At 40.0% G+C, this 19,377-nt stretch overlaps 1 protein-coding gene across 1 annotated transcript; it reads left to right on the plus strand.

Moving 5' to 3' along the window:
• The first annotated feature begins 8,076 nt into the window (after positions 1-8,076).
• NCF4 (neutrophil cytosolic factor 4) lies at positions 8,077-19,323 on the plus strand. Its single transcript, XM_080392930.1, has 10 exons — positions 8,077-8,719; positions 10,490-10,574; positions 12,375-12,528; positions 12,829-12,899; positions 13,687-13,814; positions 14,813-14,870; positions 16,434-16,532; positions 17,262-17,392; positions 17,483-17,548; positions 18,316-19,323. Exons 1-10 carry the CDS (start codon positions 8,433-8,435, stop codon positions 18,542-18,544), a joined length of 1,308 nt encoding a protein of 435 aa, XP_080249056.1. The 5' UTR covers positions 8,077-8,432; the 3' UTR covers positions 18,545-19,323.
• The last annotated feature ends 54 nt before the right edge of the window (positions 19,324-19,377 follow it).

Here is a 19,377-nt window from a genome sequence, read left to right on the forward strand (position 1 = left end):
AGCTTCATGTCTGTCATAAATTAGATAGCTAGACACATGTGGGTCAAGTTTGGAAATGCGATGCATGTCTTTAGAGGAAGGATGGGTTCTTCCCAATCCTTTTTTTACATTTGATTGTTTCCACACAACCCTATTATTTCCTTTTATATTCCTCTTCTTGTCAGCTGTCCATTGTCCCTATTTTTCCTCTCATTCTCTTCTTTTTCTCCAGTGGAGCATGTTGATGGCTGTACCAGATCAGTATATGAACTTACCTGACTTTTATGCTTAATCTTTTTTCTACCCCACACCCCAGATAAGGAATAAAGGACTATGTTCCTCTTCCCAGTCTTTCCTTCCTTGTTCTCCCTGTGTAGGCACTTACTTCATGATGAAAGGAACTGCAAAGAAAGTTCTCTGGATGTCAAAGCTTGTGATGCTGTTGCAGCTGAACAACAGCAGAAGTCCCAGCTCTTCTCAAATTCTCAAGAAGGATTTTATTTGTTCTTAGATAAGTCTGTGGGCTATAATAGCACTTGCTGTACAGCAAGGCCTGGGATCCATTTTTTTTTAAGACCAGGTTTTTACTTAATACTGCTGGTCAACATAATTATAAGAGAAAAAGCATTAGTGAGGTGGATGCTGTACCAACCAGAGAAGTCTTTAGGCAGTGCAATTTATTTTCTTCTGGCATGAAGTGTTTGCAGTAGGAGACGTTATTGATATAATTCTGTTATCAAAGTTCTTTTTTTTTTTTAATTTTTAACCTGTAGTTCCCTCACTGTCTATTGGTTCATACATTCAAGAGAAAGAAAAGTTGGCATTGAGAGAGGACAGTGGTATAGAGTGTACCCCTTTTGGCATTATCAGCACCAGGGCAGAAGTCAGTAGTATCAAAAATGGGTCTGATTCCATACTTTTTTTACTGTGGAGAGTGATGATTCCACTTCAGCAAAAATCGGTCGTTAGCTGGAAGCAAAGAGGGGTGTCTGACACAAAGGCTTTTCTAGTGAGTTAATGGGGATACATACATGTGGTTCAATCCCCTTTTGAGTATGATCAGGCCAGGTTTTGAAGGTTACTTGCCCATTCTCATTTTAGTAAACTGTCTCTGTAAGATGCAGAGATGTTAACCAAGGTGGGAAAAAAGTCACCAGTTTCTCTTTTAAATCCTTGATTATAACCTTGCAAAAATCACTTTTTATTCTGTCTCAGGGTAGTATTAAAAGAGCTTTTTGGCCAACAGCCTAATGTAGTATCAGAGCAGCCAGATAGAACCTAATATGGGAAAAAAAGGTGAAACCTTAAAGTGACTGAGCCCTTGTAATTGCTGGCAAATCCACTGGGCTGGTTTGTTGACAAACAGGATGGGGAGGGCTGGAGACAGATCCCTGGTAGACCTGAGAGCCAGAAATCAGCCAAACATCTTGGACAAGTTTGGAAGCCTGTTTCTTGTTTGGCTCATTTCCTTCTCCCTTCCCCCATTTCTCTGCGGCAGAAGCAGTGTTGAAGGGTGCGTACTCTGTCTGGCAGGCTGTTGGAGGAGTCTCTGGCCTCAAATTACACAGCATGAGAACTCTGTGCATAAAATTAGCAGCAGAGTTCTGTGTATTAGGTGCCAGGGAAAAATGTCACATTCAGCAGAACTCAGAGGCGAGAGGTGGAACAGAAAGAACTGGAACGGGACATCAGTCCCTCTACCTTTTGCTGTTTTGCAGTAGACACATCTGAGTGTCATAGCCAGCTGGCTTGGAGCAAAGATTATTTGGGTAATATATAGATTTTTTAACATGTCTTAGTAACAGATACGTTTGATTTTTCTTCCCCTCGCCCCCCCGCCCCGCCTTCACTTGCTCTTTTGCCTTTATTCTGAAGATTTCTTACTTTTTATATTTTCACAAGGAAATCACTTTTAACTCCTGAAGAAGTGCTATAGACATACAGTTTTCTGCCCTTCTTTCCACCTTCCTGGGGCCTGATCGCTGGTGAGAAACCCACTGTAATGGCACTACATTCAGCTTGTGCAACAGTTTATACAAGTTGTTTGTAGTGAAATCTGGAAAACAAAATAAACTGCTGGCAGACAGGTCAAAGGCATTAAAGCAGCTATTCAAGGACTGGATTCTTCAGATACTATCTCAGTAGCAGCTATCTCATTCAGAAAAACTGTTGCAGAAAAGGTCGTGGTTTGAGGGTGTGTTATCACTTCTTCCTTACACCATAAAAGCAGTAAAGTCCTTGCCACACCAGTGTTAGATCACTCTAAAGCATACACATGAGAGAGGCTGCATTAGCATCTGTATGCTGAGATGGAGTGCCAAAAGACATAAATGTACAGTTGCCTGAATTGTTTGGGTGTGTACATGGTACACATATACATTCAGTGTGTTGTCAGAATGTTCTTGTAAGACAAAGTTATCGAGCAGCAACACTGGTTTAATGTATTCTTCCCCATTTGTTCTCCATATTGATGCCTGTGCTGTGAGCTGGGCTGGGAAATTGATCCGTGGCTTAACGAAGTATTTCTACAGCTGGGTTAGGGAGCGCGCATATTTTGCAGCACAGCTTTGGATGTGCCATCCTGTGGGGCGGGAAAAGGCAAGAGTAGGTGAGGACAGGGAATTTCCTGAGCTGATAGCATTGCCGTACACTCATTTCTTGAAACCACAACTTCAGAGCCTGCCATTACCTTGGCCTGGCTCAGATTACTGAAGCGATGTGCAAGCAGGACGGTGTATTCCTGGATTAGAAAGCCCCAGTTTCATTTCCTTGTTACGGTCCGTAGTAGGGCTGGCCCACTGGCTATTGCTGTTTAACATATGTGATAGTTTAGCAACTACATTCTTTTCTAAGGGTTTGGGAATCAGTTCTAAGGCCTGGCATCAGAGCATTACCAGCACATTTTTATATTGTTTTCAACTTGCACTGTAGGTGATTGTGAGTGCAGGTGGGTTGCTGAGGATAATGGTTGTGGTTCCTCACTTGTCACCTGTTTCCCAAAGAATTACACCTCTGTTGAGCATTTTTCCTCCTCACTCTCCCCCCATGAGAAAAGTATTACTGCCAACCCCATTTTACAGATGGCAAAGGCATAAATAATCACAATGCGAGCCACTGGCTGAGCTGAACGCAGTTAATTGAGAGGTCTCTTATTTAGACCCGGCTTTGTGTAACGAGGCAGCCTCGGTCTACGGAGGTATGGGAGACACAAACTCCAGCCTTCTGCACTTGACATGGACAGATTGGCAGCTGTCTTGGGATCAGGTGGCTTATTGATACGGTAATTGGTGGGCTTATTCCACAAGTTTATCTTCCAAGGAATAAAGGCTTAAGTGACAAACAGCCAGTAGGTGAGGCAGCAGGTGAGACAGGCTGTAAGTATACACCGTGAGGAATACTGACAAAACAGAACTTTGAAAATTACGGGATCTTGATACTTACTGACTTTATATTTGCCACTTGCCTGCCTATCGTAATCTCTAGCCCCCTTGCCACTCAGTTTTACTAAGGAACATTGTCCCAATTTATGAACCATTAGAAAATGAGCCATAAACACTCTATAATGAGCAGACTGGATGTGTCTGCACCAGAAAATTGTGCTTTTTTGATGATACCAGTGTAGCTTAAGTAGTACATCTCCCCTAGGGTAAAGACAATTATACCAGCGTAAAAGTGCATTTCCAAATATAACTGAGTCCCGAATGCGAAGGTATCTTTATGCCAGTAATAACTAGGTCCACAGTAAGGCACAGATTTGTTTCCTTAACTTTAGGAACCTGAGGTGACAAAATTGGGAATATAGTTACTTGATAATTCATGTATATTCCAAGGAGACAGAGAATACCTACAGAGGGGGAGTTGGCCCAATTGAGGTCTGATTTATTGGCCAGTGGTGCCTGTCTCTTTTCACTGTCTGTTCAGAGAACTTCCATCTATCTAAAGATGCCTGTCTAAAGTTTCTAAATTAAGTAAAAGGAATTTGGTCACAGAATTTCATCAAATGGATGGGGAAATTAAACTGTTAGGGGCAGCGCAGGATGGTTTGAATGCAGCACTGCACAAATTTTAGCAAATCCCAACCCTATTTTGAGATTTGGGAAAATTCAGTGAAAATTTGTTTTTGAGTAATTTTGACAGGTCTTTTCAACTTGTTAACCGGATGAAGCAGATTTTTCTTTGTCTTGAGTAGCAATAACTCTGACAGATTTTTGATTCTCAAGATGATGAGGAGACTAAAACACTCTCCTGCCACAAAGGCTCACTGCTGTTATGCACTTAAAACTAGATTTTAAGCTTCTGGAGGAATGGTTGTAGCCATAGGTCTCTCAGGAATTCTTGGATAGAGCTATCCTACTTTGTCTACGATGGCCAGTTACCAGATTTTGACACTGGTGTTGACTGGAGCATACAGGTCCACCTCCAGCCCACATCTGTCATACATAGTAGCAAGGTTCGGTTATGGAATTTTAGTTTAGGCTGATGTTTCTTTAATATTTGGCTCAGTAATGCCCTGTCATGTTGAGTGGTAATTTATTCTAGCAATGACACCATCAAATTCATTGTCAGGAACAGTGGTAGATGCTGACCTTTAAATTTCTTCAGTTGATGATGGATTGTTTAGTTGTGTTTATATCAGCAGGGCATGATCATAGTCTTTTTCTGCAAATGCCTACTGCTTTCACCCTAAGAAACCAGTCATGGAAACTGTGTCCAGATTTAAATCAAAGCAAATTTCCAAAGGTATATTTGTTCATACTCCTGTGCCTTTTTTCCTCCCAACACAATGTGTGACAGGAGAATATCCATGCACTCAGCCAATATGAATAGAGCCATTATCTAATGAAGAATATAAACCCAATCAGCTCAACTTACCTCCTCTTTGTTTTTTTCCAAGAAATTCAGAAAGATAGGACAACTTCAACAACTTTTTTTTTTTTTGAGGGCTTTGTTTTCATTTTCAGTTGTCCTGAAGCACGTATTGAGGGTCTCATCATTTACCATTGGACCAACTGCCTTCTAAGGATTTTGTAGCACTACCTGCAAAAGAGCACTGTAACTTGTAACTGAAAGTTACAAGGCAGATGTGAGTAGCTTATCTTACGTGATTTCTGTCAAAAAATTTTGCAAAGCTGTAATTCATTATTCATGTGCTATTGTAATAATGATAAGGAGTTTAGACATTAATGTATTTGAAAATAAATATTATAAAAGTGTATTAAAGCAGTCTGTAAAGCTGATAGTAACCGTAAAAGCAAAATCTGTATAAGTATGTAATATGAATGTAAAATGGAATATAGCCCCAAATCACTTTTCCAAAATCAGTGTTACTACTTGCAGCTCAGTCTCAAGCAGTCAGAGGAGAAAAGGCACTCAACTGAAATGATGTGTATGCTACAGGAACAAGTATTCCATGTATTCTTTGAAAACAATAGGTTGAATGAAGCTATCTCGCAAGCTAGATCTGCTGTATGTTTTTCTATTGGATATTTAGTTTCTTTGCAGTGATTGTTAAAATGTTATTTCCTTTACAGATTAATGTGTGATGAGACAAGACATCTTTTAAGAATATTATTCTTCACTTTATTCTGTCACTTAAATTTATTCTGTGGTTGGTGATTGAACATAACTATGCAGCACTTTCCAACATCAAGTCCATCAGAGAGAAGCTGTTATTCTAGAGCATACAGACATGCACAGCCAAAATGATCCAGTAGCAGCTGCCACCATAGTAGACATGACAGTAGGTAGACACTACACATATGTAGGAGTGTCATCAGAATTGACTTAACTCAGTATTTTTGCTGTGTTCCTTTGATTTAACTTTTGTTAGTGGTTCATGTTTCTTTAGTGATTTGGGATTACATTCCCATTTTTCACTGAATTTTCATGCTTGCTCTGGCTGTTTGGTTATAGCTGATACTCTCAGATTTCCAAGGTGCTATGTATCCTTATACAAGTATTTTCTAACAAGATGTGCATTAAACAGAAGGCCACAATTTCACAGCTCACAGGCGTACATGGCCAAAATAATACAGTAGATGGTGAACTCGAAAAGGTATGTAATGGTGTCAGCTCATGGTCATGATTCAGTCATCTGAGGGTTTTCTTAGCAGTCTCCTTGAATTGATTTATTAGTATTTCTTGCACATGAACAAAAGTCAGTGCATAGCACCGTAATGACCATGTGGCCCATGGCATATGGGTGAGTTTTCTCAAAACTGAGAGCTGACCATGTCAGCTGATGAAATTGCATACTTTCCTAGTACAGACATATCTCTTGACATGGGTATGTCATTATGGTATCAGTTTTGCAATGGACATTTAATTCATTCATCAATAATAAAGCAATCTTTTGAGCAGAGAGAGAATGTGGGTTTGACTAGACTCAGTCCATTTCCTCAGCCCAAATATTAGCAATTGCTATTTTTACTGTTATAGTACAGTAGGAGAGGTTGAGAGAAAACACCTGGTAGTTGAGGCACTGATTTGGCACAGAAGAACATGGCAAAGCAGTGTTTCAAATCTTAGTATCTCACAACCTGGGTGAGCCCTCTGACCAATCAGCTATCTACTCCTCTGAGGCAGGAATCTGCCTATCCATCAGAAAAGAAGGTCTTGATTTTGGTTTAGTTCAGAACAAGAAACTATTGCAGAATCAGAAACTTTCTTAGCAGGTTTAGCATTATTCCATCAGATTGGTATTATTACTGGCTATAATCTCTTGTAGGGAGTAGTGGAGTTGAGGAGCTGCTCTCACCTTGTTTTACTCGTCTTACAGCAAAGCAGTTGCATAGAGAATTTGTCTGTGATGTTGCCTGTCGACTTGTTCTTGTAAACGCCATGTCTCCAGGTAAACAATGAACAAGTATTTTAGCATTGTATCATATCCTCTGACTCTTAAAAGATGTACCTACATTGTATCTAGTTTATCTTCCAAGAGACCTGAAAAGATTAGAATATTATTTTTATGAATTTCTTGTTAAAACTATTATATGCATCAAATATAAGCAGTTAGCTTAAAAGCACCCCTCCAGCCTTTCTGTTTCACTTCCGTTAAAAGTTTGCACAGTTCTTGTGCTTTCCACAATCTTTTTGCACATGTCAGGAGGGGTCCTCTGAATTTTCATGAGTTCATATACATTGATATTGTGATTAAGAGTTCTAGTCAAGGTGATCTGTTTCTACTTCCTTCTGAATGTCAGGAGAAAGCAAGAGGATTGCAGTTAGAAAACTTGATAATTGTCTCTCACTCAAGGCAAAGGGAAGAGAATAATGAGCCTGATTTCAGGTTACATGAGGACTGTACACTTAGCAGGCCTAATCAAGAAAATGGAATACACAGCAGAATGTGAAAGTCTGGGGAAATACTTACATCCGACATCGCCACTTAAAAATACTCTTCTAAATCTTCATGGGCAGCACAGTGTAGCAGATCACTCAAAAGATACAGTTCAGAATTTTGTAGCTTCTCCTGTCCCTTTTGAGCAAGAGACACTGTATCCCCTCTCCTATAGTGGTGCCTTCAATTATCCACAGGAAATAGATGGGTGAAAAATTTGCTTCATTAATATGCAGTAAAATGCAGTTTACTCTCAAGGCTGATGATTACAGTTGTAAACAGAGTTTTATTTTGAAGGATGCTGGTCAACTTTTGCTCTATTTGGATAAGAAATGGTATGCTTGACAGCAGGAGGAGAAGGAACCAAATATATACTGAAGATGAAAATGAAAGAGTCAAAGACTGAAACGGGGAGGCAAAAATACTACACATAACAGCTTTTAACGAAGGCAGAGAAGCTATGCTGCAACTTATCTGCAGTGTTAGGAAATGACAGTTTCCTTGTGACTTTCCTAATTTTATTTTCTTCTTGAAAGATTGTCAACTGATGTTACACAAACACTGTCACCCCCCTTTGTGTACAAGGCAGGACAGACAGGATTATCTTTGGGTGAGCCATTACCTTGTCTTTGTAGGTGACAAATGTGGAATTTTTTTGAGCACATAAAGCTGAAAAGATCTCTGCTCTTTCAAGGACTCATGTCTTACTTGCATTGATCCAACCTTCAAAGCTCATTTCCTAATCTCCTGTGCCTGATACCCTGGCACCTCTATGTTTCACAAGGTTGAATATCCTGACCATATTTTCTGCTCCCACTTGAAAATTTATTCTTTAGCTCCACCTCCTGGCTCTTGGTCCATGGCAAGGAGGATTCTCAGGAATCACAGAGCCTCAAGAAGGGATCAGCAGTATTCACCCTAGTTTACAAATGTTAGCGCAGAGGTGTATATGGGGACATTCTAGCTGGGGCAAAACAGAATTTTTTGAGACCACTCATACTGGTTTCCCATAGAGGCAGATTTTTTGGTGAAGAGGTGGGCAAATGGAGTATGTGGTTTATAGTTTCTGCTTTTTGTTCGGCTTTTGGTTTCTCAACTGTGGCAGTTTCGATACATGACAGACAACACAGAACAGTCTTTCTTTATGACTGTTTTTTCTCTAGCACTTCCTCAATCTCATGGGGGTGGGGAGGTACAGAAGAAATTGTCGGACACTGAAACATTAAAAAAAAGATCTTTGAGGCCTTGCAAAGGAGTCTTGGTTCACACACGGAGAATTGCTTTGACTGTATTCATCATATTCAACCAGGAACTGCGCAAGAAGTGGAGGAATAGAGCTCAGCCATCTGGATTTAAGAGGCTGAAAACCATGTCTCTTCCCCGACAGCTGCGAGAAAAGAGGTAATGTGTCTGTCCCTCCCCCTGCCTCCCCACAAGCCTCCATGTAACTGCAACGACCTGTTATTTTGCTTTGGATGCAAGCTTCTTTGAAGATTCTAAAACGCTTCTTGTTATCAGAGCTATTAGGTTGCTCAGTGTGGAGCAGAGCATTTCTTAAATTGGAGTGGACTTTCTTTTTGTGGGGAATATTCAGCACTTAGGACAATAGTGGGTCATTGTCCTCTTTACAGCTGTAAACAGTTTCCTTTTTACTGGGATTTGTGATATGAATGTTTGTGATGTGAATAATGATATCTTTTGATCTCCATAACCACATCCCTCTTCACTGTAAGTGGTAGTATTGACAGTGTTGTGGGTGATGCTGATTCATGTCATTCTCCTCATACAGGAAGCTATTGCAAGTCTTTGCATCATTACTTCAGCTTTCCAGATGGGCTACGCATTGTGGAGGTCCCTGCTTGGGATATTCTCCTAGCTGAATAAACTGAGCCAACTGCCATATTTTTTGTATTGTCAGAATATTTAACATTACGTCAGCTTGGCATTTCTTAGATGATCCTTTTTAAAGTTTTTCTCTACCTCATTTGTTATCCTTTTTTCCTCACTATTGATTTTTTTTTTTGCTTAAGTGTTAGTATAAATACCACTCTAACAACACCAAGTTCTAAGATTGACGTAAAGGTGAATTTGCCTTCTGTTTGTCAAAGATGTTATACCAAGGAGAAGGTCCCAGAAGAAAAAGCACCTGCCAATTCATGCTGTTTTGTTGTGTGGACAATATAGACAAGAAACATGAGAGTGTGGTCATATGGATGCTCTTTAGGTGTTCCACAGGGGTCCTTCCTTCTCTCTTTCTTCCAATCTGATACTTTCTAGGATCTGCAAAGCTTATTCTAACCTTGACCACTATTGTGTGTTCCTTCACACATTTTTGACATTTTCAAACAAGTACCTTTGTGCTTGCTTCAGGTTATCTGCTGTGACTGGGAGGTCTCTCTGTAAATATTTGCTAGGCTACTCATTCTTTTTTCAAAGCCTCTTTAAAAGTCTGCTTTACTGTGATGTTTACAAAAAAGTGGTGGCATCACTAGTCATGATATAGAACAATACTATGTCTTTGTTTCTTTCCTTTTTTTCTGTTTGTGCTTATTCTTCTGTTGGCTTATCTTAATGTAAAGGACTTAGTATGGATCTTACTTTACCTTAGAGTACACTTACTTTACATAGAGTGTAAGGTTTTTAGGAATTAACTTTGTGCTGTCAGTTTCTACAGCACCTAGCACAAGCTCTTTTCTTAAAACTGTTTCTTATTCTCTACAGTAATGCAGTAATAATAGCAGCATAAATCATGATATATAATGATCTCCTTTGAATAAGAGATGCTGCTATAGAGTTATTATTGTAAGTCTACCAGATGCTTTAGGAAGGATTAAGAATGCACCCAGAGTTGATCACATTTCTCAGGGAAAGCTTACTAGCTCAATTGTTTCTTTTGTAGTCCTGCCACTCTCGCAAGCCTGGGAATGATAGGGATGTTTTTCAGGCTTGCTGAATCTTCACAAAGGTCACTGACTTGTGCTGAACTTCTAGAAACTTGACATCTCAAGATCAGACATCTGGAGGAAAAGAACGACATCACGAGTTTCTAACTTTTTAGTTTTGACACTAGATGATGTGATTTGCCTAACTGTCTTTGTTCTGTATGGCATAGAGACCTCCAAAGGCTAATGCTGGTATGAGTAACCTAAACCTTTTGTTCTTGCTTCACAGTGATTTTGACCAGCTTCCAGATGATGTACCTGTTTCAGCAAACATTGCAGATATTGAAGAGAAGAAAGGCTTTACTAATTATTATGTAAGAAGCGAGATCTATCCTGTCTCTATATGCCCTTATCTTTGATTAGTTTGGTTTTGGGAAACAAAATGCAGTTAATCTTGGGTAGCTGCTTTTTGGCATGAAGAATTCTGCGTGGAGAACTTTCCAGTGCTTCCTTTTTCTGGAATGGTGGTTAGTCTATCACAGATTTAGTCTAAAAATGTACTGTCTGGGTGAAATGTGACAGAGGTATCCTCTAACATTGCTTGTTTTCTAAATTCTTACCTGATTTCTGATCTATTTCCTGTTAAGTGCTGTACCTTTGGTGAAGATAGTGGGAAAGGAATGCAAAGAAGGTAGAAGGGCAGGGTCTTGTCTTCCTTATTCCATAGTACTGGCAAGTTAGCATTTCCATCTCCACAGAAGGTAGCATATTAATAAGTCATGAAAGAGCACACAGGAATAGAAGAGTAGGGAAAAGCAGTATGAGGTTTTCTGAAGAGTGGTTTTGGATACGACCAGCTCAGTCTGACTTCTGCGGGGTATGCTGCTTTTGCTGGAGACATTGCTTATAAAACCTTCCCACTGCAGTATGCAGGTTTTACTCTGTTGTGGTTTGACCCCAACCAGCAATGAAGTACCACACAGCAGCTTGCTCACGTACTCCCCCCTGCCGCCCTGTAGGATGGGAAGAAGAATCAGAGAAAGGTAAAACTTGTAGGTTGAGATAAGAACAGTTTAATAATTGAAATAGAGTAACATATACCACTATTACTACCACTGCTACTAATAATAGTAATGAAACGGGAGATAACAGAGAGAGAGAGGAATAAAACTCAAGTGATGCACAATACAATCGCTCGCCACCCACCGATCGATGCCCAGCCAGTCCCTGAGCAGCACATGGTGACTCCTGGCCAACTGTCCCCAGTTTATATACTCAGCTTGGCATTCTGTGGTATGGAATATCCCTTTGGCTAGCTCAGGTCTGCTGCCCTGGCTCTACTCCCTCCCAGTTTCTTGTGCACCTCCTCACTGTCAGAGCACGGGAAAGTGAAAAGTCCTTGTCTTAGGGTAAGCCCTGCTTAGTGACAACTAAACCATCAGCTTGTTATTGACATTATTCTCATACTAAATCCAAAACACAGCGCTGTACCAGCTACTGGGAAGAACATTAACTCTATCCCAGATGAAGCTGGGATACTCTGGACTATAGTGATGTTTGGCTGCTCTGTCTTTATGTTTGCTGAAAGATCTGGCTGCAATGTGACTCAGAGGTCAGTGCATGGAAATTGTGGGCTCCTTTAGAGCAAAGCAATTTTGGGAAGAAACAAGAAATAAGATAGTGGTTGGAAGAGGTCAGGCCGTAATTTCTGAAAGTCTGTACTTTAAAGTCAAAAAGATGTATGAATGCCTTCAACTCTGAAAAGCAATTCATTTAGGTGTCTGTCTATAGATTTAGATGTCCAAAGCATCCTACTGTGAAATATTTGCATTTACCTCCCTAGTATGGTGTTTTTTTTTTTTTTTCACTGAGGGAAGTTGTGTAAGCATAAAGTAGCATCTAGTCATTTCAGGTTTCCTTTTAAGATTATGAAATATAAAGCAGCCACAGGACATGATGCATGGGAAGGCTGGACCGACACTGTCTTGTGCTAACTTGTTTTCTAGTACCCGAGTCTGCAGATGCTTAACTGAAGGCCCGCTTTCCACTCTGCCCCTAAGACAATATTCCCACTACCAGAGCACTGATTTTATGTTCCTATTGTATGTGTCACTTTCATTTGGTAGGTGTTTATAAGTATGAACATCAGCCTGAATCCCCCTTCTCTGTTTCAGATGTTTGTCATTGAAGTAAAGGTTAAAGGTGGTGGCAGATACCTGATTTTCCGACGCTATCGTCAGTTCTATGCCCTGCATGCCAAACTAGAGGAGAGATATGGGGCAGAGAGCAAAAATAGCCCTTTTACCTGCACACTCCCCATATTGCCAGGTAAGCTGTCAGTACCAAATCTGTGCATGGTTAGCAGTTTTCTCAGCCTCAGGCTGTCCTAAGGCGTGCATCATAGGGACGCAGTTGTGACAAGGAACTAGTTCCCAGCTGTGGATGCTGGAGAAGTCAAGTTCCATTGGCAATCCCTCCACTTGTGGTAATGTTCGTTTAGAAACCTAAAATCCTTTAGGAAATATGTATTTTCTTGGAGATCTTACTTACTCCGGACTGCTTGATTTCTCTGACAGCCTTTTTTTTTTTTTTTTCTTCAGTAACTGTCACAATTTTTTTATTTTCCAGGAAAAGTTTATGTTGGGGCCAAAAAGGAAATTGCTGAGAACAGGATTCCTATCCTAAATGTCTACATGAAGGTAAAAGTTAATTTTAAGGTAGAGATTGCACTGAGCACTGCAGATACTTACCCCTTGAAAACAGCTAAGAGAGACCGTACTGTTGTAGTCTTAGGTATCTGCTTCTCTCTCTATTCTTTTTCTGAAAGACACAGTTTCCACACTGTGGGACAACCTGCAGTCCAGATCGTTCAGACTGTAGGATCTGCTGGAGTACACAGTTCATAAAGGCTTACTCTTTGCCTTCATATATAGATAGATATCTTTAAAAAAACACCAACCCAAGATGCATGAGGAAATGGTGAATCTCCAGGTGTTGTGTGAATGTGGAGTTGGCACTTGCACTTAAGGGACTAGGAGAGTGGGGTGGGCTTCTGGGTATACTTGCTCTGCAGTGAAGACACAGCCAGTAACATCAAGGAGAGAATTCTTTGTGTGCAGGTTAACTGAAGACCTAACTTCAAATCAGTAAAATTCTGAAGCACTGGCCAAGACTTCCAATACTTAAGCTTGTCTTTTTTCTACAGTCATTCATGTTCTGAAGTGAAACAAAAAGAACAATTTACTCATTCTGCAGTAAATCAGGCACAAAAAGAGTGAAGCAATACATTGGCCAGTTCCAGGAGTAAACAAGAGAACTGTTCAGCTGTGTCCTGCTGAGCGAGAAGGGAGAGGAGGGAGATTTCTGGCAGTGATGAATATCCTTCATGATCCTGTAGGTCAGAGATGCATATTGGTTACATGTACATAAATAGAGAATTGGTCTCTCCCACTGTTCTACTCTGCTTCCTGCTTGCTTTCGGCACAGAACCTGCTCTGCCTACCCATTTGGGTGTTGATGGATGAAGAGGTACGGCTGTTCTTCTACCACTCAACCTTTGACAGTGAACAGGTACCTCACAGACTGAGACGTCTTCGCCCACGGACACGCCGAGTGTGAGTGATTGACATGTTTTTTCAGCATTGTTGGATGTAAGAGATGCTGTCCAGATTTGGGGGGAGAGAGAGATGAGGATCACCGCTGTGTTTCCCAAGTGAATCCATGAAGTCCTAGTATGAGGATCTTTGTCACAGAGTGAACAGAGGGTATTTCTTCAGTAATCACAAATTTTTAAAGTGAATGTGATACTCACAGTAAAGGAAAATTCCAAAATAAGAGTATAGCTTGCTTTTAGAAAAATGCTGCTCAGATGTATCTGTTGATAATTCTTTAATGGTAGTATCTGTTATCATGTGCAGAATATACAGGCCAAGCTTAAGGACATAGGCTTGCACCACTGAGATCAATGTGAGTTCTGGCACTGAATTCAGTGAGAACTGGTTCAGACACTAAATGAAACTGAATACTTCATTTGTTCCTGTTCTTTGTCTAAACAGGGACCTGTCCTACACAGTAGCATTGACACCCCTTTGGAAAACTACTAAATAGACACCATACTTCATTACCCTTCAGACAAATTAATTCTCCTTTCAACAGAGCAAAGATGGACCTGCCTCCTTTTCACTTACCTCAAACAGTGCAAAAGCTGCATGTGTGTGTGCATTCCTGGATGTGTGTATGATGGCAGAGTTTGAACTGAACGCCATAAATGCTAGAAACAGGGATGCCCAGAAGGCAGAGTGGGGGAGCTGAGCAGTGCTGTGGAAGAGAGGTCCAGAATACTGTCTGTATTGAAAATTCCATCTGTTCTCAGCAGCAGACATCATCAGATGGCTGCTGCTCTGCACTGAAACTGAGAGGACTAGGGCAATGTTGTAACATCCATATTTATTTACTTCAGGGTTGAACACAGATTCTCATGCAGTTTCTTCAGTGATCTATGGCTTGCCTGCCTCTTAAGTAATGAAAATGCAGACACTGTACTACTGATCATGTAGTATTTTTGATGACTAGAAGGACATATTGTGCTCCCTGTTGTCTCCTTTCTTTGCAGTAAAAGCATTTCACCTCAAGTGCCTATTTTTGACCGCACAGCAACTCCACGGGCAGAGGTGAGTACTCTGCACAAGCTGTCATAGGACAGGAGATTAAAGACTGTTTTACTTTGGTATCTCATTGATCAGGTCATCTTTTCCAGTTAGAGCTTGGGGAAAGGAGGAAAAGCAAAACTGGCATGGGAAAGCAGCTGATTTTCACAACAGGGAATGAAACAAAGGATGGAAAGAAGTGTTCTGTTCCTCCTTTCTTGAGTAATAAGAAGGTCCATTGTGAATTCAGAATGGAAAGAGGTTCAAAACTGAGAGACATGTGCAGCTTACTGCCAAATGGTCCACATTTACATAGTGATACCCATAGATTAAATTTAAAACAAGTACAAGCTTCAATGTCATTGACTTCAGAATATGTTTTAAAGCTTTGCAGGTAAGGCATCTTACTATTTTCTGTAACGTAAGCGTTCTACTGAAAAGTGCCTATACTCTTGTCTTTTGCTGTGCATTGTTTTGGTATTAAGCACATGGAACTGCTTGTCTGAGCATGGTCTTGCTTCCTGGAACATGTGACTTTGTCATGTAAGATTAAAAAATAAAGCAAGTTTTGAGTTTTTTTGTTTTTATTTTTTACACTAAGTATGGCAGGTCTTAGATCAGTCATATCTCTTGGGTTTTATCTATTAATTTATTAATATTGAATATAATTATGAAAACTTCAATAGATGAAAAAAGGCCTTTGAAAAAAACTGTTAAGTAGACATATGAACTACTAGCACATCAGTAGTCATTGTCTTTTTTTTTTATTAGGAGAACTTGGCATTAACAAGACCAGAAGAACCATCGCAACACAGAATAAAGAACACCTTTTCATTTTTGGTCCTCTGAGAGCATTTAAATGGCTACCGTATTCTCTAAGGACAATGAGGGAGTTGTACATTTTTGATAACTAGGCCACTTCAGTTATTCAAGAGCAGCTTGTTAGGGTGGTAGCATGTAGCATGTGCTTACCTCCTTTTTTGTTCACCTGAAGGGGGCATCTAGGTCGCATTTTAACTACAAATCAATTTCCCATACTTCCCCAAATCTCTCAGTTCAGCATACAGGCCTGAAAGCTAGATGTGAAAGTGACAGTTACCCTCAAATTAGGACACACTACTTCTGCAGTTTTTAGAGGCTGTGATACTTTGCAGCAAATCTGAAAGCTGTAAAGCTACAATCAGAAATAATACATATTTTTTCAGTTCTCAGGATTTCAAGTTTTCAAGCTGTCAAGTGTCTTCTGCTCTGTTGACTTACTTGCTCTTAAGTGTTTTCAACTTCTTTATTTCGCTGGTGCTCAGTGTCCCATCACTTAAGAATCCTAGCATGTATCTTTCTGAGAGCCAAGTTTCTTCCAGTGCTTTCAGTACTTCTTCAAAGCATTTTAGTGTGTGCTGAGTAGAAGAAATTGTGAGAGCTGCAGACTACAGTCATATATATGACCTTACTCCAGAAATACATCTGTGATGACAAAGTGCATACTATTGTGCTGCTATATGCTCTCACCTCAAGAACAGAACAGAAGGAAAAATCCACTTTCATAATTCTGTGAATTAATAATTTCAGTGTTATTACTTTCCGTAGGCACTGTTTGATTTTTCTGGAACCAATAAACTGGAACTCAGCTTCAAGAAGGGAGACTTGATCTATCTACTCAGCAGGGTAAACAAAGACTGGTTGGAGGTAAGACTGCAATAGCAGTACTGAATTATTAGCATGCCCTGAAATACATTAGCATAAAGGGTTTTCCTAGTCCTTGGGACCTGTCTCCTCCTTTCAAGGAGAAACTGTATCATAATCAGGTCTTACTGTTGAGAATAAATCCTTGACTCCAAGTTTGAAATTGTTTCCTTCCTTGATGGTTTTTAGCTTACAAATTTTATGCCCTCTAGACTTCAGTTTTCATTTGCATTTGCTTCTGCTGAAATGTTTTAAAATTCTTTGGAAGTGATTAGAACACAAAAAGACCACAGAATGGAGATGGAAACTCCATTTCAGCATTTAATTGGTTTCTTGCCTCAGGGTGAGTTGCTTCATACCACAACACAGGTCAGCCTGATTAAAGAGAATTCAGGCAATGCAGCAAGGATATTTCTGAAAAAGGATGAGGAGAACATACTGTGTATTTGCTGATACGATATCTCTGCTTGCTCAAACACCACAGCCTTCCTTGGTAACCATCTGACTGTATTTTTTACACACAGTTTCACTCCCCCAACTTGTATTTGACTACGCAATTGTACAATCTTTTTGTAGGGATGCCATCAGGTCGCTTCCATAGCCTTTCTTTTCTTGATCATAGTAGAAAAATTCTTACTGTTGATTCCATGGAAATTAATTGAATTCCAGAACTTACCGTATGTGGCCAAAAAGGCATGATATCCTTCATTCTAACACTTCCTGTCATTCCAGGGAACAGCTGATGATGCCACTGGGATTTTCCCGTGTGCCTTTGTGAAGATCATAAAAGATTTACCACAGCAGGAAGACACAGTTAATAAAGTTCGCTGTTATTACCATGATGAGACTGTGACCACTATCAGGTAATAATACAGTCTTCCAGTTTACTACTGAAGAAATGCTGACAATTCTCTTTTCATGATATGTAATGGTAAGATTTGTTCTTGTTACAGGGATATCTCAGTGGAAGAGGATCTAAGCAGCATCCCATCATTCAAAGATCTCATGGAATTGATGAGGTACAATGCAAGTAGTTAGTTGTAGGTTTTATATCATTTAAAGATTTGTCAAGTTCCTTTCAGTCCTAGATTTTCCACATTCTACTTGGGAAATACTTTTCAAATGTCCTGAAGAAGTTGTACTTTGACTTGTCACAGGGCCATCTGTGCAGATACTAGTCTGTCTTGGGGTTGTCAGTAAGTATGGAATGCCACACACTTTGATTATGCTGGGTAAAAGTTTCCATTTCTTGTTCTAAGATCAGAGCCATACTCCCTTACAAGGATCTTTTGTCTAATATACTTCTTCAGGATGCAGGACATTGCCTTCTAATACCTGTTAAAGCAGTCTTAAACTAGATTAATCTAGTGTTGAACACCAAAACATTAGAATATCAAATATTAGTAACAGAACACCTGTGCTAATATTCTTCCATTCCTTAACCTGTCCTCCCCTCAAAATAGCAGCCATAAACAGGCAAAAGTGGGTAGTAACAACTGTCAGCTCCTCTGTATGGGAATTTTATCAAACTCACAGATTAACTGTGCCATGCATGTGATGTCACTGGAAGTGGTTCTTGGTTCTGACAGATTTCTTAGCTTAAACACAACAAAGCATGAATGAGGCTGTATGATTTCTAGTACTAGTGGTATCAAGAATGCCAGGACAGCCAAGGCTTTGTGTGGCTTTTAGCAGAGTGAATTATATTGCCAGTATATTGTTCAGAATGCAGAACGTCCTAGGCATTCCTTGATTTCTGGGGATCAATCAATTTCTTTTCTAACAGGCGTGAGTTTGACCAAGATGACATTGTTTTGAATTACCGGGACATTGACGGTGATCTGATCCGGTTGCTCTCTGATCAGGATGTTGAACTGATGGTGTCTCAGAGCAGGAGAAGGCCCTCTGAGAAGCATTTCTTCCCTTGGAAGTTGCACATCACTCACAAAGATGACTTGGGTGTCTACAGCACTAGTCCAGCAATAGGTGCTACGCAAACAGTAGGAGCAACATAAGTGCTGTATAGAGATGTTCCTGTAGGTAGCTATACAGTCCTTCCGTAATCCCTCTCTGCAGACAGTTTCCTTGAACAAGCCTTTGAAGTAAGCTTGAAAAGAGTAATTTTTAGTAATATATTACCTTTCAATGTAAAATCTGTACTTGGTTAGCTTCTTCAGCATTTTGGCATTGCTCTGTAATAGAAATGTACACAGAGACCAGAGAAAGTGAAGAACAGAGAAATAAAATTACTGTCCATATTCACAAAGTAAGTCAGTGTTAGCCTGCAGTAGAGGTTTAGTGCCCTGAGCCCCAAGACCTGCTCTAATCTCTATTCTTACTCCCAGAGCTAATTATTTGTCTTCATAAGCTTTTGTCCTAGACTGCCATAATTTTCTCGTCACTTGCTGATATGAAGGCTTGTGTGCCAGTGCTTATGAATGCGTAATTAGTTCTGTCACATTTGCATCTGGCTGGGCATTCAGAGTTTGTTCTGGAAGGACCAAGAAAACTTTTTCATGTTTCCATGAAGAAATTGCAGGCCACCTTTGCTTTCTTCTTTTCACTGACCAATATTTTGAATTCTGTGAATTGAACCTAGTACACCTATGGTGTTCCTCATAGATATTTTTGTAGTTGTACAGACTACAAATTTCTGCATTCTAGGAAAATGTGTATTCAAACAGCAATTTCTTCTCTATCTTCTGCTTTCTGATACCTCATTGCAAGATAGAACTAATAAGAAATTACTGTATCATATTCTTCAAGAAATAAAGTTGCAAATGAGTTTATTTTATCAGTTTCTATTCAAAAGGTTTTTCGGGGGGGGGGGGGGAGAATGAAATAATTC

This window comes from Falco punctatus (assembly GCF_963210335.1).
Source record: "Falco punctatus genome assembly, chromosome: 6".
Lineage (NCBI taxonomy): Eukaryota > Metazoa > Chordata > Aves > Falconiformes > Falconidae > Falco > Falco punctatus.

Excerpts from the sequence above, each read along its gene's own strand:
- NCF4 (XM_080392930.1), top strand. The coding sequence starts at position 8,433 with ATGACAGACAACACAGAACAGTCTTTCTTTATGACTGTTTTTTCTCTA. Across the intron at positions 10,575-12,374 it reads AAGGCTTTACTAATTATTAT|ATGTTTGTCATTGAAGTAAA; the intron begins GTAAGAAGCGAG and ends TCTCTGTTTCAG. Across the intron at positions 13,815-14,812 it reads CGCCCACGGACACGCCGAGT|TAAAAGCATTTCACCTCAAG; the intron begins GTGAGTGATTGA and ends CTTTCTTTGCAG.